Below are 17,882 nucleotides of genomic sequence, written 5' to 3' on the forward strand. Positions count from 1 at the left end.
GCTCTGAAGTTTGGTGCTACAACGGCTCAATAACGCAACTCATCCGCCGCGACCGCATCATCATCATCATCACCGTCAAGCTCCAAAAGTCGGATATCTTCATGTCCAAGTGGATTTAAACATTTTCCGTTCGGATATGGTTTGAAGGTAAGAACGGGAACAACAAAACCCTCTCCTCTTGCTCTGATCGTGTGCTAACTTTGGCTCGAGACATTGTTGTTGGTGGCGACGCTTTTACGCACAAAACGCACGACATCTTTCCGTTGGCAGGGAAACGTGTCGTGCAGTTATTACCGAGTGGTGACAGTCGTTTTTAATGGACAGTGGGCAGGAAAAAAGCTCCGGGATGATGGGTCCAGGGCACGCAGCGTTCAGCGAGACTTGTGACGTGACTTATGACATTGAGCGCTTGAACCGTAGACCAAACAACCCTCCAAAGTCTGTCACCTGTGCTCAAAGTCAGACCAAAACACTGCACAGCCTCGCTCAGAGTTTCCCACTCTTGTAACAAATCAAACATGTTGTTATCAGTCCTGTTATCATAGTTTTAATTAGTAAATACTCTTGGTTTTATTGCAGTTGGGGATGTGCTTGAACGTGGGCCACTCTGGGGGGCTTAGGGGAGATGCAGCATGTCATTGGACTAAATGTCAGGCATTAATTGAAGTTTAGGCAGTTTAGAATGTGTTTGCCAGAGAGAGATCCTGTTTAATCCAGGACAAAGAATAGAACCCACAACCTTAATTGCTGCGGTAGAAGGTCATGAATAACCCACCCAGCAGCAACCAAGCATAGGATATTTGATGACATTTTATTGTTTTGTTATTTTGGATTTGGAGTATGAATAGGTTGTTCAAATGTTTAAAGATTTCTACCAGGCCTCTGCTTGTAATATACTGTAATGACAACCTTGTGATGCTGCTTCTACTTGATTCCATTTCGATTACATAGGGTCCTCTGTCTATACAGTAGTAATCTTTACAGTCAGCCACATGTTTGTGTTGTTATGTTGTTAAGCAGAGCGAAATGTCACATCCATAACACACTTGTCCTTATCACTGAATTATACAGCAGTGGGCTTGATGTCTCATATCTGCACTTACGAGAAACTTGAGACGATTGTATCGGTTTACAAGTGTTTCATGTGTGAATGACGCTCCTCTGTGGTCGCCCTGATGAGTCAATTTGATTAAACCATTCCAAATGTAAAAGTGCATAGCTTCAAGCAACATGTCTATGGATGGAAACATAGAATAAAATAGCAGATGGACACAACACATTTATAACAACAACAACATATCGAGCAGTTGAGGAAGATGTACTTATAAAAGTTGCAGTTTGAGTCAAGTTTTTATTCTCCTTGCAACTCCTGTTATTACAACTACAGCCCACAACAACAGTGGCAATTACTGCTAAAGACTTGACTTATTTTTATGCTTATACATTTGTTGTCCTCATGAATGTATTGTAACCTGAAAAATCAAACAAAACAATTATTGATTAACCAAATAACCTGAACATTCCTACTTACTACACTTTGTAATCTGTATCTTCAAAACGTAGACTACCCTGGACTTAGAAAAAGTAACAAAAGTAACTGTTTCCAAGTCACATTTGTGGATAATAGCAAAATGAAGAAGTCACACACATGTTTAAGAGGATCACATGACTTATATCTGTTGTATATAACATCCTTCTCTTGCTCTGGGTTTTATGATTCAAAGTACAAATATGTGTTCAGCTTGTACAGTGGATAGCATTACTTATATAGATGGATGCAGGCAAATAACACTGTTTACTTTCAAACTTTGAGCTAAATCTTGATCAAAGTTTTACAAAAATAGACAAATAACACGGCAAATAATGAGCAAACTGTTGTGTACATGGTCATTACTGATAGTCCTTTGCTTTTGTTTGTGGTGAAAATCTTCCATTTCACACTTGTAGAGACAACGTTTAGGACACATTCCTCCCGTTTAAGATCGATTTTCCCCTGAACATGTCATGATCCGAATCCAAGGGAGGGGATCCGTTATGTAAGCGCTCATATGCAAACTATTAGTCTTGTTTTTGGGTGCGGCAGAACTTTGGCCAGCTCTTCTAGGGGTCCTGACGGGAGAAGAGCCTCTACCTTCCCAAACAGATCCCCCGTTGCCAGGACGACAAAGGCCTGTCCCGAGTGAGCTCCGGCATGTACGCTGTGGAAATGTTTATGCAAAAGGAGACGAAACACCCAGTTTGCGAGTGTGGAGGGCGGGTCATTAATATGCAAGGCTTGGGAAAGAAATAGAAAGAGTTGAATTCAGAGGAGAATGAATAGATTCAAGATGTGGTTTGTTTTGAATAGAGTTTTTGAATGGTATTGATGCCTAAAACAAAAATGAAAACTGTGCTCTCTGGTTGATTGATGAGCCAGCATTTCCAGTATTTTCCATGTATCCACCCTGGACTTTCCCACAGCAAAAACGCGCTAGAGAATATTTATTATACTAAATTCAGAATCTTGCTTCTTCTACTCTGTGTGGGTTATTTTTTTCCATTAGAAACACACTGATTCGTTTTGTAGATTAGGGTCACTTTTGTCTGGAAGATAAAATATTGTAGAATTATGATTACTTAATACTTACTGACAGGAAAGGTCAATGAACATACTTAGTTTTTGGGACATTGTTGTTAACATATCGGTAAAGTTATGAACAGGGAATGAGCCTGGTGTGTAGCTGGATTAGGGATGTCAAGATTATCCAATTTATAGATTATCTAAATGATTCAGGTCATAATATAATCGTAAGAACTGAATAATAATACTCTAATACTATTTAAGGAGCCATTATAAGTATTAATATATTTATTCATATATCTATAGTCCAGAAAATACATCTAAATTATGTGCTTTTTATCTGATTGTTTATTTCACATTTACTTTATTGTATAATTCGAGAGATTTCACTGTTGTTTGGTCTCGCAAAGTAGACGCAAATAATTGTTAAATCGTGATGTTTTTTCTCACATTTATCGTAACACTAACATTTGATATCGTGACATCCCTCGTCTGCATTTACCGCTCGGATGGAGGCATTTTTGTCTTAGTTTTCCAAGTGCAAAGAATTGAAAGACATCAGGAGTTTTTGGCTAATGTTCTGCTCATCTGACATAAAAAAAAATGGAAATAATGGAAAAATGGAAATAATACAAATTTACAGTGGGAACATGACATTATCAAACCTATTTCCTCTGAATGCCATTTATCAGATAACTATTCATCTATGTGACGTTGCTAATCAAATTCCATGGCTGAATTATTGTCCAGAACTATAATTGTTGAATACTTGGCATTCTTTGGGCCGTTCAGTACAGACTTACAACTGCATTGCCACAGTTTTGTGCATGTTTACCTCTGTCTGTTCCTGTGTTGAAGAAATACTTCAAGCCTTTGGAATCTTAATGGCGTTCTCCCAGTCGGTTTGCCAGATGTGTGACTCTTCCAGCTGGCTGCGGCCTCGTCCCGCTGCCTCATCCAGATGAAATGCACAAATAAGCCGGACAGTGCTCTTCTTTTAAGGCTCTCATTAAAACAAATGGGCTGATTCTGTAGATTCTAGGCCGCAGTATCTGACAGACACAAGTCAATATTGTGTGGGCATGGAGGATTGTGCGTCTCTAAAAGTGCTGTCACAATACTAAAGTTTCAAACTTGATTTCGGTGGTAAGAAATAGGTTTGATACTTTTGAGAGGACATTGATAATAAAAAAAATCCTTTTATTTTTTTGAGACAATTGTCACTTTCAACCTTGTGGTGGTAAGTCGTGTTAATGTCATTTTTTTTCCCTTCGGAATTTAGACTTATCTATATTATTGATTAGTATCTGATTTTCGATACTTTTGACAATACTAGTCTCTACATTGAAAATCTTACTTGTATTGATTTTACATTGTACTACACGAACTGCTCTAAATAAATGATATAATTATGCTAAAAATAATAGTACTAGTATTTACAAGTACCCAAATGTAATGTAGGAAAATGCTGGAAAAAAAGAACAATGTATACAAAAATAATGGAATACAATTATTTTTATCATCATTAATTATGATCTTAAATAAAATGTTTTAAAAAGACACTCAAAATACGTAAGAAGTAGTAGTTATAATAGTAAGTATGGAGTTACCATTCTCACTGCGGATTATTTCCCTCAGCCCAATATGAAGTCCTGTGTGTGGCTAATTCATGCTGTTTCTTTAGCACTTGCATCATATTAACTTTTATTACTTGTCATAATTTGCCTTGTAACACCCAGTTATGCATCGCTGGTGTAATTAATACATCGCTTTTAGCCTGTTTTAGCCTGTTATTATGGTTATTATGGGACGGGGTTTGAGGCAGCGGCTGAGTAAACACATGCTCCAAAACCACATGATTTATGATGACAACTGTTTGTCAAACCGAGCTATCTGAGCTTTTCTCTCTGCCTTGTCACATGTGCCGAAAGACTAGACCCTTATTGAAAAACTGCAGATGTCCCCTTGTAGTTTTGATATCTAGAAAGCTCCAGTGACTGCCCACCTGTTTTCTATAGACCGAGGTGAATGTGTTTTAGCAGACTAAGCATTTTGCACAGACGGGTTTCTCATTCGCAAATGTAAACAATTAAAAGATACCGTCCAGTTCACTCCAGAGGTTTCTGCCGGTGTGGATGTGTAACTATGGTCACATGCCCGTCTGCCATCGCTATGTATTTGAAAGGAGAACCCCATGTTGTTGGCAGGGGGCAGACAACATGCTTTGTTAGGGACGTCCTGTTGTTCCCGTCAATGATAAATACAAAATAAAGAGTCAGCAGATTGGACTTCCTTTAAGTAAAAGGGCAAACTCATATTTGTGATTGGTACTCTTCAATTAGGCTAATTAAGATGTGCTAAATTGTATATTATAGCCTGACCAGTGTTGAATCAGCCAACATTACACATTTAAATAGGATCCCCCTGAAATAAATCATTAAAAAAAGCAATGCTGTTTAGGACATTTAGACAGCATAGAGACAGTATATCATTTATAGTGAAAAATGCTACAAAAAGTGCTGATTAGAAATAAAAATTAAAAAAGTAATGTTGTAAGGATATAAAGTAGTATTTAGAATAGTGATTGATTTTTACTGACATTTCAATTTTTTCTGATAATTCAACAAATACTGTACGTTTAAATACATGTTTTAATACATTTCTGTTGAACTGACATACTATTGCCTGACTATCTTTATCCGGATACGAGAAAAAATATGGCGGGAATAATTTTTGTCAATATCACCCAGCCCCATTTGGCAGCAAAACACTTTTCTAACATTTTAAACAGCTTGTACAAAACACTGAACTGAGTGGTTTTTTTCTGTGATTAATCACGTTTGCGATCAAAGCTTTTCCGACCGCAGCACATTTTGATGCATGAGGCGTTGCATACAGTTCAGTGATAAAATGTACTTTCAGACAGTGCGTGCTCTGTGCCTTTATCAGCTGCAGGCATCTCCTTTCAGCATCTCTGGGCTTCACTTGTGTCAGTTGTTGATTTAGCCGTCAGTCGTCGTAATCCTGTTACTTTCCCCAGATCAGTGCCAAGTGCCACGCGCCACGTCCCGGTCACAAAGTCTCATTCAGCTGCTCGACCCAAAACAATCTACTGTTCGTCTCCTGGGGGCATGACCTCAGGGTTTCAAAACAAAAACATATTTGACTGGTATCAGTTGTTTTCAGATTCTAGATGTGATGATGTCATACTCTCAGATGGGGGCAAGAGCCACAATTGCCTATCGATTACATTGTACTTCGTCATGAAATATCTAAAAGGTAAATTCACATATCTTTAATCCGAAGACTTCTATCAGTGACTTTGCACGTTCACTTCTTGTATCACAACAAAAACCTGCATTTTAATTACATTAGCTGCCCCTCTATCTGTATTAAATATAGTTGGACTATAGAATGTTGCATTTTTTATATTCAAATAGGCAGTTGTATATCAAATCATGTGATATTATGCATCCCCAAATTAGATTAAGCAAATTATAGGCTTTATTTTGCCTGATTTAAGTAAAAAGTCTAATTGTTTGCCTATGCCTTAAAGACCCATGGGTGGCTGACACTGATGGCAGCGTAAATAACATAATGAGCTTCTCTGCTGCTTTGAAGATTAACTACAGAGAAAGCTGCAGGAGTCCAGTGACTGCATGTCCAGACCTCCTCCTGTTTAAACCCAAAAAAATCACCAGCACTCACTCTCTGCATTGGTAGACAATATTGGATCTGGACCTAAATATAATGCTTGTTTAAGACATCGAGTTTAGGTATGCCATCACCATCACTCATTCTTGTGATTGCTACGTCATTGCTTCTTATTGCACCTGTCTGCATGTTGAGACACGTTTTATTAGCTGCAGTGCAAATATTCCAATGTTATGTTGGAATGGATTGAAATATTGATTCCGATCCAGGTTGTCATGTCTCCTTCCTGAATAAAAGTTCAGCAGTTGAACAGTATTTCGCCTCAGTCAAAATGAATGGACTTCCTGTTTGTGGCCACAGTTCTGTTTTTCACTCACTGGACACCCTCTTCTTCTGCATTAGATTAGTTACGCCTTTGACTCCAGTTTCATTCAATAGTAGACACTTGATCTAACAGTTCACTGTAGTCGGTAGTGGTTTGCATTTTTCATCACATGAGTGCATAAGTTCATTGGTGTGAATTTAATTATTTATTTCTTTGGCACATTTTACCTCTCCAATCCAATCGCACGTGCAACGTAGATTATAGATCAATTTCTTTGGTCACCTGGCTGGTGCATTCTTCTGCTCCCCAGAGACTGTAGCTTGAATCACGTCTCAAGTTCTTCCTCTGCCCCCGACTCTTCATCAATCCTCTAAACAAAGGCCCCATTCACTATTACTAACTACACCAGTCCTTGTCTCCTATTTCTAGGCTCCTTTGGTTGGTCAGAGTCTCTACATAATGACAAAATCACCCATTTTTGTTGCACGATCTTGTCTCTTAGTGAAAGCGTTATCCTTACGCATCCTTTTATTATCGAAAAATCTTGAAATGTTGTAGTTTTTGTACAAAATATTCTGTTTAAAAGCCACAATTTACCCGCAGTAATTCTACCAATAAAATTAATGTCTATTTAAAACTCGCTCTCACAAAGCCAACACTGCTAGTAAGTATCACTTTGTGTGATTGTCCTTGAGAAAATGGTGAAAAAATGTATAAATGTACTACTACAGTGGATTGTCCTTCAAAACTCCTGAGAACCACTCGTTATCCTCCCCTTCTCTTTCTTCTGTGATTACAGGTTTCTCACACTCACAATTCTTTTTCAATATAAAGCCTTTTGTACATTTTGTATAGCAGATACTTGAATAACACCAGCAGGCAATCATTTTCTTGAAACTAAACTTTCAAGGGAACATTTTGTAGTCTGAGGTGTCTGTTTTGTCCTTGCAGGTGATAAGGTATGGAGGCCGGGTCAGTGGTGCGCGCCGCCTTTGACTTCCTGCCCAGCGTGTCGGAGGAGCTGCCCCTCTTCAGCGGAGATGCCATCGAGGTGCTCAGTGTTGTCGACGAGTTCTGGTTGCTTGGAAACAAAGATGGCGTCACAGGTAACTTACACATCAATAAACCTGCTAATGGGTTGTAAATGTCTCTGTCTGAAATGTTAGAAAAGGGTTAGTGTCACTGTTAATCATTATTGACCCTGTATAGAGCTTTTTAGGTGTTTAAATCTTTGACATTCACAAAGACATTACTAACTGTAACCCTCTTAATTGCCTCACTCAATGTAAACTTCTGAAATCCTCATGTTAAATGTGTTCCTATTCAAATTAACATGTGAAAAGACACACTGTACCAGCCGTATTCCAAATAAAATGTGTTTCTGTCTATCCGATGACCCTGGGTGAAAATGAACTCGACTCATGTTTTTTTCAGCTTAGACGAAATAATATGATAACAGTTTTTGCCTGGAAGGAAGTGCAAAGGGGAAGTCTCAATATGTACCAAATAGAAAAAAAAAGTATTTATAACTGGAAGTGGGACGTTCAAGTGATTTTATTGTAGATGTTTTTGGGTTTTCATATTATTATTGGCTCGAGCCATTCCATGGAATGGAATGCGACGAGTCTTTGTTCTTGCCATGTTTCTTATTATTATTATACTTTTTGCATGGTTATTTTGCCACAACTCGGGCATTTTTGACCCCCTGAACATTGATGAATGTCACACATGGGGACATAGACGTGATCGGCTCGGCCCAAACTCCAATAAAATGGAGGTTGTGAGAACGCCCGTCACAACAGTGCCGACTAGTTCAAAAAAGAAAAAACATGAAACTCTTAATCTTTGGCCTAGGCACATGAGACTTGGGACAGTGATAGAGCTACCTTTGACCTCTGACCTTTGACGAGTAAAACGCACCTGGCAGCATCGCTCTATGATAAACAGGAAATCAGCCATGTTGAATCAAAGTGGCACCGCCACGCTTGACTTTTTTTTTTTTTAAATCGTACTTGTCCTAGGTTTTTTGTCCGATCGAGCTCAAAACAACACCTTTTGCATCTAGACATTGAAATGTAATAAATATTCAAAAGAATGTTGACATTCTTTACGGTCTGAATGCCTTCACTTCCTCTTCCTCTTTTATTTTGATGGGACATTTCCTCTCGTGCCGCAATCTTAGCATTAGAATTATTATTCTTTAGACTTTATTCTTTAGACTTTATTCTTTAGACTTTATTCTTTCTGCCACAACTCGGGTATTTTTGACGCCCTGAACATCAATGAAAAGTCCCGGGTCACCGAGGCTCTCTCGCTTTCTCCCTGCTCAGGTCTGCGTTCAGCACAATCTTTCAATTTGTCAGGACAACCTATTATTTGAATCGCGGTGAATTACTGAGCTTCGTTTGGTATGCCGCAAAACGCAGCAGAAAACATGGACGGGCGGGAAGGCGGACGGGCGGGAAGGCGGTTGCGCGGGAAGGCGGTCGGTCGGAAGGCGGTCGTTCGGAAGGCGGTCGGTCGCGCGGGAAGGCGGTCGCCATCATCAGCGCTACTGCGGCTTTAATTAATTTTTAGTTTTTAATTGGTTTCAGGTCAGTTTCCTGTCACCTTTGTGGAGGAGGTCACCATACCCAGCGCTAAGCCTGAAGACGGACTGTACGTGTGCATCAATGACTTTAGCTCAGCAGAACCTGGAAATCTGCCCCTGAAAAGAGGTATTACTGTTTATGTTAATTCAGTACCTACTCTTTGTAATTTGGTATGTGTGGGATTTAAATGCTGTTCTCTCACTTAGCTTAGCGCTGCTTGTTGCAGGATGTCTCTGTATTCAGGTAAACCTTCTCTTGTGTTGTAGTGTAGTTGTGACGTGACCTTGGTATATTTGCCCTGCCATTTCTTATCTGTTATCTGTCTTATCTTGTAGTCAGTTTTTCAACTTGACAAGCATATACTACATTTTGTGGAAATTTCAAACCCTTTATTAAATACTCTTCATTATCTAATGTGTGTATTTAAACTCCTTTTTCAAAATGCAGTTTATGTGAAACGTACCCGTTTGCCTCTTTGTCAACTGACCACTAGATGTCACTAGAGGCAAAACAAAAGCGAGAGGTCTTTGTCCACTTATCTCAATGACCTGTAATCTGCTATGTTTGTGTAGGTCTGTCATTGTAGTAAATGTGATAATAGTACGTACATTTAGTCAATTATTTGTGGCAATTATAAAACCCTCAAAAACATTATTGAAAAATGTATATGTCTGAGTGACGTTCTAGATGTGGCTGTTATTGTAAAACGGTAATAGCATAAGTCGCCACCATTTCCTGAGTTTTAATGTTCATTTCCAGTAGGATTTTTGCAGCTTTCATTGGTGCAGGACACAATGGGAGGTGGAGCCGCAGGTCTGAGGAATGTGACCCTCCTGACTGTAGACAGCAGTGCACATTCCTGTAATCCTTCAATCTGAGGATATATCAAGTATACAAATATAAACCCCTCTCAGGGCATTAAGGGCCAAGGGAGGGCTGCACTCGGGTAAGAAATAATATTAGTGCTCCCAAAATGATGACATTCAGTAGCCGTTTCAAAATAAACAGCCTCTCACCTTTATCCCTATAGAAAACATTCTCTTGTTAAAAGTTGTATTACTTTTTCAGTCTATTTTTCACCTCTTTAGAAACATATACAGCTTTCTTTGTTCAATATCCAGACGCATGTACCTATAAATTAATTTGTTTTGAGTCTTTCAAGGCACTAACTCTAACTGAATAGTTGTTTTGTTAAGACATTTTGAAGGTTCAAATATTTCTTGTACCATTGCATAATGCTGTATTCCTGTGGTGGTTCCATATATACAATTTAAATATGATCATGTACCTTTTTTATGACACTTCTTTTCTCTCTCAGGTGATGTGGTGGTCAACGAGGCAGGAGGCTCCATGGATCTGAGCGAGTCCTGGCAACGCGGACGAAACGCCTGGGGGGCACGCGGGATCTTTCCCTCGTCGTGCGTGAAGGAGCTGAACCTCTCTTGTCGCTCACGGTTACTGTCAGAGCGATCTCTTCAGTCTTCAGAGCTGCCTCCGTATGCCCTGGGACAGGCAAGGGCCCTTATGAACCTCCATGCTCAGCTCAACGAGGAGCTAGACTTTCGAGAGGGGGACTTGATTATTATCACTGGCGTTCCTGAGCCGGGCTGGTTTGAAGGCGAGTTAAATGGATGCAGAGGGATATTTCCAGAAGGATTTGTTGAGCTGTTGAGTCCACTTTGTTCCCCGCAAGTGCCTATGGACTGCCCCTACTTGAGTAACGATTGTGATATTAACTATGGGGATGATATGGGAGAAGGGACTGATGAAGAGGTGGTGCAAGAAGCAGAGATTTTTGAACACGAAGAGCAAAAAGACTGTGTCATTGACAAAACTGAAGAAGAGGACGAAGAGGGTGCCGTGTATGGCGTAGCGTTGTACGAATTTCGAGCTATGGAACCAGGCGAGCTGGACTTTGACGTTGGTGACCAGATTCGAATTTTGAGCACTTTGGAAGATGGGTGGCTGGAGGGGAAGCTGAAAGGACGGCTTGGAATTTTCCCCCATCGTTTTGTCAAGATTGAAGGAGCAGACCAGCTAAAAACGCAAGAAGAAACTCATGAAGTTCATGTTGAGGAGGAGGAGGAGGAGGAGGAGGAGGAGGAGGAGGAGGAGGAGGAGGAGGAGGAGGAGGAGGAGGAGGAGGAGGAGGAGGAGGAGGAGGAGGAGGAGGAGGAGGAGGAGGAGGAAAATAACTGCTATCCTTCAGATGATAGCTCATCTCATATCACAGCAAATGAGCGGAGAAGCTATGAAGACAATACAGTTTGGGATTTGGACTATTTTGAGGAGCAGAGATGGCAAAGTGAACAGAAAGGTACGGCGACTCAATCTTATAATCGCGGCGAGAGAGGTGGGGGCGATAAGTTGGATCAGCAAACTTCTAGGCCAGGACGAAGACCACCAGAGAGGCCAAGATCTGACCCTCCGCCTAGACCACGACTCCCTCCAAGACCCAACCTACCGGCACATAGCAACAGGCACTTGAACAGCAGTAACACATCAAGATATAAACATACAAATAACGATAGACAATTGAAACCTAAATTGTCGCACAGCCTGACTCTCCCAAACTCTTCGTCTGCTTGTTCAAAAGACCGCAGATCTCAGCATAGACCTTCCGTAGATAAGAGGAAAAATGCAAGTCTTGGTCAGGCATTGGTTAACATTCTTGACAGTGAAAAGCATGTAAGGCCAACTCGCCACGCAAGTTTCAACGATGCAGATGGATTGGGCAAAGCAGAAACGCTGCCTAGATCTCAACAGAATAGTTCAAACGGCAAACTGCTTCCGGCGATTACCTTGGAAGCGCTCGCAAACACAACAACTGACTTGGAGTCCAAGCTCTTCCAGCAGCTTTTTGAATTTGAGAAAAGTTTGGTATCATCTTTGAGTGATAATAATATTAGCCAGGCGGACCCAAGCAGCCAGTTTTCTAGGCATTATTCTATACTGGACTATAATAGTGAAAACGATATAATTCGAGGTACCTCAAATTCACCGGTGTCCCATTTATTACAATCCAACTCTGCATCTTCTTCACTCGAGAGACGCAGAACACTACGCCCACCTCCACCGCGTCCAGGAGCAGAACACCCTTTACTGGCAGCTCCCTGCAAACCAGCTCGTCCTCCTCCAAACACGCCACTCTGTATCTCAAGACAAAACGCAGCCCCAGAAAGACTCGATTACAGAAATAACCCCATCTTCTACAATCCCGACGAGCCTGCTGCGGACGCCGTAGATCAGCCAATAGCAACAGAAGAATATGGTGATCTCGCTTTGGCACAAGAAGAGGAGATTCAAAAACAACTGGAGGCAGAGAAAGAGTTGGAAAGAGAGGTGGAGATGCAGAGGGAGGAGGAGGAGAGATACCAGTTGCTGTTGAGGCTTCAGGAGGTGGAGAATGACATGGAGGCCTACGCACAGACTGCAGAGGAGCTGAGGACGATGCTGGAGGAAGAGGAAGACGATACGGCCCGGATGCAAGCGCTGGAGAATTTAGAGTTCTGCAACTACACCCTGGAGACGCTGGCACTGGAGCAGCAGCAACTACAACATCAAGGTGCGTAAGACGAGACGTTTCTGTGTTTAGGTGTGTGGCACTTTGATCATTTGGAAAATACTGTGAAATTTGTACCAAGTTGGAGAGATTGGAGCTTAAAAAATGTTTAATGCAGCTCAATAAGAGTGCAAACATTTTTGACAGAATATTGGGCTATTGTTATGTATCTTGTGTTGGTTTTCCTGGCAAAATGTTCTTTATTTTATTGCCAACCACTAGACTTATTTATATGTTGGAATTTGCACAACCAATGACATTACAGGTCAATTTAAAAAGTGAAGTTGTACCAGGTAAATTGATTAACAGAGCAATTTTGACTACTTGAAAGGATAATTCCTGGAAATTAATACAACATAATGCGCAAATAGACCGTAGTATACTGTGAATGCAAATATATATTACAGCTAGGTGTGCAGTTTTTAATTAAGCTCATTTGCGGTGTGCTGCTCTGTGGGTACATTGGCATCTCTGCACTTTTTCACATAGGTTCAAGGTGCATTCCAGCTCATAGTGAGAAAGCAGGCATCGCACGTGGGCTCTTTAGTTTTCCAGGGTTGTTCCTTTTGTGGCAGCTGACTTTCCGACCTAAATCTCCTTCTCCATCATCTGTCGATTTTATAGGAGTTAAAAGTCCGGGCACTAGGTGTGGTTGGGGCAGTTCAGCTTAGGTTTAGTCCATCAAAACTATGGCTTACTTCAGAATGGGACCTCAAAAGTGGTTGTGGCGACTTGTGGCATGGCCTATGGTGCATTTCACTACTTTTTTCGGAGGTTCTCGAGAAAGCAGAGGGGACAAAGCTGCAGGTAGGACTTATCTCATTAGACATTGTCTTTTTTGGTTGTCACTAGGGTTGCCAAATAATAGAAACGAATCGATCAATACTAAATTACTATTGAATGTCGATACTCCTTTGATCAAGTATCGATGCTGTGAAAAAAATCACATACAGTGAAGTAGAATTTGACCTTTTCTGATAGATTTAGAATTATTTTTTTTAAAACATTATGGTATACAAATTGGTATTAAGCATTGAGCCTTTTCTTTACAATTGAAATTAAGTTTAAAATGTCACTATTAAGACTCTAGTTACAACAGTAGATTGTAGAACAGGGCTTGGGTTGGGATGTGAGTTTTGCCAATTTTGTATGTTGTGTAAAGACCGGACCTGTCACGATTTTAAATTTAGAAGTGCAATATATTTCTTCAGAAAATATCACAATAAACAAAAATATTTAAAATGCCAATGACACAATCATCCTAAAGCTGGATGGACCCAGTTAACCCTTTTTATAATTTACAATTTTGCTCAAAAGAATGAAATACTTAAGTACCGGTACTTAGTTAGTATCTATAATGAGCCATAGAAGTAACTATTTGAAACTTTACCGCTAAAATGTCCTTATAATATAAAAAAAAAATAAGATTATTGCAAAGAAAAGTTACCGTACACACACTAAATATTGACCCCAATATATATTGTTCCATCAATCATTTATTGAATGATGAGTTGTTTTAGTAATTATCATGACAGGTCTAGTTGTGTATTGTACTGTTTTTTTATTGAACAATTGCAATAAACGTTGTATTATACTTAAGCCATTTAGAGTTACAACTTTTAACATTGCATTTACACCAAGTTTTGTTATCAACTCATCATGCAGTTTTTATGAAATGTTTTGGCAAATCTGTTCCACAGTTTCATGCAATTCAAACACTTTTTGGGTTTAGTCAGACCCCTGTTGAGATGGTCTAGACTAAACATTCACCATTCTTTATTTTCTGTGGAAACCAAAACTTCCTCTTTTTGTTCTATAGAGCATTGTCCTGTTTTTTGTTTCAAATGACACTTGATATTTCTTAGGCAATGTATAATAATAAGTGCAAAAAATGATAAGATAAGATAATACTTTATTGTCCCACATGGGGAAATTTCATTGGTGCAACGCAGGTAGATACAGAGGTAGATACAGAAGAACAGATCACTTATAGGAAGTCTGAAAAACACTTTCAGTAGAAGATCTCCTATAAACAAAAACTCCCATAGACAAATAAATAAATACATAAATACCATTGCATGTGATCACGACAGTAAGTGCACATGAATATGTGTCACGACAGCACATAGATTCCACATGAATTTCACAGTAATTGCACATATGACGGAATTGCACATGGTTAGGTCAGTATTGCGAGTGTTCAGGACTAACAGTGTTTGTTATAAAGTATAAAGTAATGGGGAATTTTGTAGATTTGTTGACTTTGCAAATGCAAATTCTTAAAATAACAGGCCTTAGCCTTGAGGGCAAGAACAGGTTGCATTGGTTAAAGATGGCTCTTTGGGGTCATGTGAGTGATTACACAGTATGTATTTGCACATCACAGGTATTTGCTGTCTATTGTCTCAACAGGAAAGTCAAAATTTCAATTACACTCATTAGGCATCTCAATTGATTCTAACACCAAGACTCTGAAGTGATTATCAACACATTAGCCCCTAACAGTATATATTAGTGGCACATTAGGTTACTCGGTGCACAGATTTCTTATGTAAGTATAAGTTGGTGTAATTTGTGAAAGTATGGATCTTTTTTGTGGATGGCTCTAAGCCTATTGCTCTTATTTTACTGAAGTCTCGCCCAGTGGTGAAGGTTTTCATGCTTTTGTTGGGTGTGGGTTGGGATTGGCTTATTGTTACAGGACAGAGAGTAGCGTCATCACTTGTGTTCATATTTCAGGAAACATTTTAGCACAGTTGTAGTGGTTCAGATACTGTACTTAGAGGTACTTACTACTTATGTGATGGTAATATTTAGAGTCATTTGAATTTGATTTGTGAATTTGTTTATTTTGTGTCGGTTTTATTCATAGATTGTTTTTTATGAGTTTGTTGTGTTTATATGCTCACTTTTAGTCTTTTAGGTTTATTTTCTTATCGAAAGTGACTGTTCAAACAACTAGTCAAATTACATGTGTTCTTGTTCTGAGTGCACATTATTACCCTTTATAACTTTGACCTTTCCACCTTTATAATACCTTAAACAGTCCATTAAAATACCCCTCTTGGTTTCCCTGACACCAAGCCATTAGTTCTTTCAATTAGTGCCTTTCAATTAAGTTTCCCGTTGCGGACCCTAAAATCCCCTGTTGAAATACTGCTCTATTCCTGGAAGTCCCACAGAGTGTCTAGATGCACTAACTGTTCATGTTTTACACCGTTTTGTTAGCATTTTAAAACAGCAGCGGAAAAGGAGACTGTATTTGACATTCCTGTTGTTGACACACGCACACAAGCACAAGCAGAGAGTTTCGGTCTTGTGCCGGCACTGAGAGCCGAGATTCTCAGTCCTGATAACTAGACTTGCATGAAATGAGACCGACCAGTCAAGAACGGCCGCAGTGGCTTACATGTCAGACGGATTGCAGTATGTCTTGTAAATAACACAGTGTAAATGAGCCGGACAAGAGCTTTTAATTGCATTTAATGATGTGTACAGAAACTAGTAGAGGGGAAAGGCACTGGCTTATCTACTTATAGCAACACAAAAGTTTCTTACATTAGAACGTTGAAAAAACTGAGCGAGCACATGGCACCAGGCCTGTGCAATTAATCAAATTTTAAGTCATTTGTATCTAGGTTGTTTTTTGTTTGCAGTTAAAAAAAAAAGAAGTAAATATATAAAACATAAATTTAACACAGAACAAGACACAGAGAGATATATAAATATGTAACACGGTCCTAATCATGTAGTCTGGCGTAACGTTGAGACAGATTTGTCCATTTTCAAATTTTGTCCAAATTTACTCTCAAGTTCCAAATTTTTTGAACGTCAATCATTATGTTAGACCAGTCCTTGATTGTTTATTGAGTTGTCATTTCAGTAATTAATATGAGGGGAAAAAATGTAATAAAATCATGCTTAATTTGTTGTCCTATTGCCCCGCCCTATATGTTTCAATGCAAATAATGAGATTCTGTGTTTACGCCATCTTAGAGCATTAGACGTTTTTGCATTTTTCAGTTATAGTAGTAGTAGTAGTTGTGGTAGTTGTGGTAGTTGTAGTAGTTGTAGTAGTTTTAGTTGTAATGGTATTAAGTTATCGTTGTTGTAGTAGTTTGTTTAGGTGGGTCAAAAGGTTGAGTTAAACAAACTGTTGCATTCCAAAACCTCTCCACTTTTGCTTCTATGAATTTGGTTTATTTGTTTTATGCCATCATAGGTATTATTCTTCAGTGCAGTCTACAGATTATCTTCTACCTCTGGAAACTCTGCTTGTTTTTCTCAGTATCACGTGTGGGGTTCTTTCTGTGCTTGTTGGTCGGGCCTCTCTGGGCGGGGGAGGGATATATTATACTCTCTCTTTATGAATAGAGCTGCGTTTTTTCTCACACTGAAAGATCGTGTCTCTTCTGAGAGTGGGACAGTCCTCAACAATAGTTCATTGTAAAGTGTGCGGCTACTTTTTCAGTGCATGGCCCTAACCAGGCCTCTTCTCTTAATAATATTTCTCATTTACATTATCTAATGTGGGTGTTGGACCTAGTTTTAGCTCTCATAATTTTGTTGGGACATGGTTCTTGCTGTTCTTTTACTATTTACAAATGTCCTATTATTATTATTGTTCCTGTTATTGTTTTTGAATATGTTTTGTTATTTAAGCTAATTTGATTTTTATGCCCTTGAAGATGAATTTTTAAGGTCCTGGTCCACAATTTTGAGAATCCAAGTGTTAACTTTAAATGTACAATGGGCTCCTCCCCTCTGGGGCCAGGATTTTCCTGGTTAAATAAAGGTCCGCAATAAAACAAATATTGTTTATCAAAACTATAGAGCACAATCAATGAATCTTTTTATATTTTATTGGTAAAAAAAATCTTGAATCAAAACTTTTAGCAAAATGATTTGTTATGCTGCAGTTTCCAAGACTCAAAGCAAATTTAATTAATTTACTAATTTGACCCTCATAATGCATTGACTCTTGCAGGAAAGGTAACAACAAAAGAAACGGCATTTGGTAGCAGTCTGCGGGCCCCAAAGCCAGATTATAAAGCAGTCTTCCATCACATCAAATCTGCAGGCAGACTGTTTTGCTGCAAACAGAAGCTCCGGCCAATTAAAACACAGGGAGGAGCTAGTCAGGCTAATCCTCCACTCATGTGACTTCACTGAATCATTAACCTTATCAGG

General features: G+C 39.3%; 1 protein-coding gene across 1 annotated transcript; it reads left to right on the plus strand.

Moving 5' to 3' along the window:
• LOC140369525 (dynamin-binding protein-like) lies at positions 1 to 12,703 on the plus strand. The gene is made up of 5 exons (XM_072456890.1): positions 1 to 147; positions 7,491 to 7,645; positions 9,134 to 9,256; positions 10,449 to 11,200; positions 11,303 to 12,703. The coding sequence occupies exons 2-5, from the start codon at positions 7,501 to 7,503 to the stop codon at positions 12,701 to 12,703; spliced, it is 2,421 nt and encodes an 806-aa protein (XP_072312991.1). The 5' UTR covers positions 1 to 147; positions 7,491 to 7,500.
• Positions 12,704 to 17,882: the final 5,179 nt, after the last annotated feature.

This window comes from Eucyclogobius newberryi, unplaced genomic scaffold (assembly GCF_026437365.1).
Source record: "Eucyclogobius newberryi isolate DKJ021-1_F unplaced genomic scaffold, fEucNew1.0.hap1 SCAF_20, whole genome shotgun sequence".
In the NCBI taxonomy this organism is placed as follows: domain Eukaryota; kingdom Metazoa; phylum Chordata; class Actinopteri; order Gobiiformes; family Gobiidae; genus Eucyclogobius; species Eucyclogobius newberryi.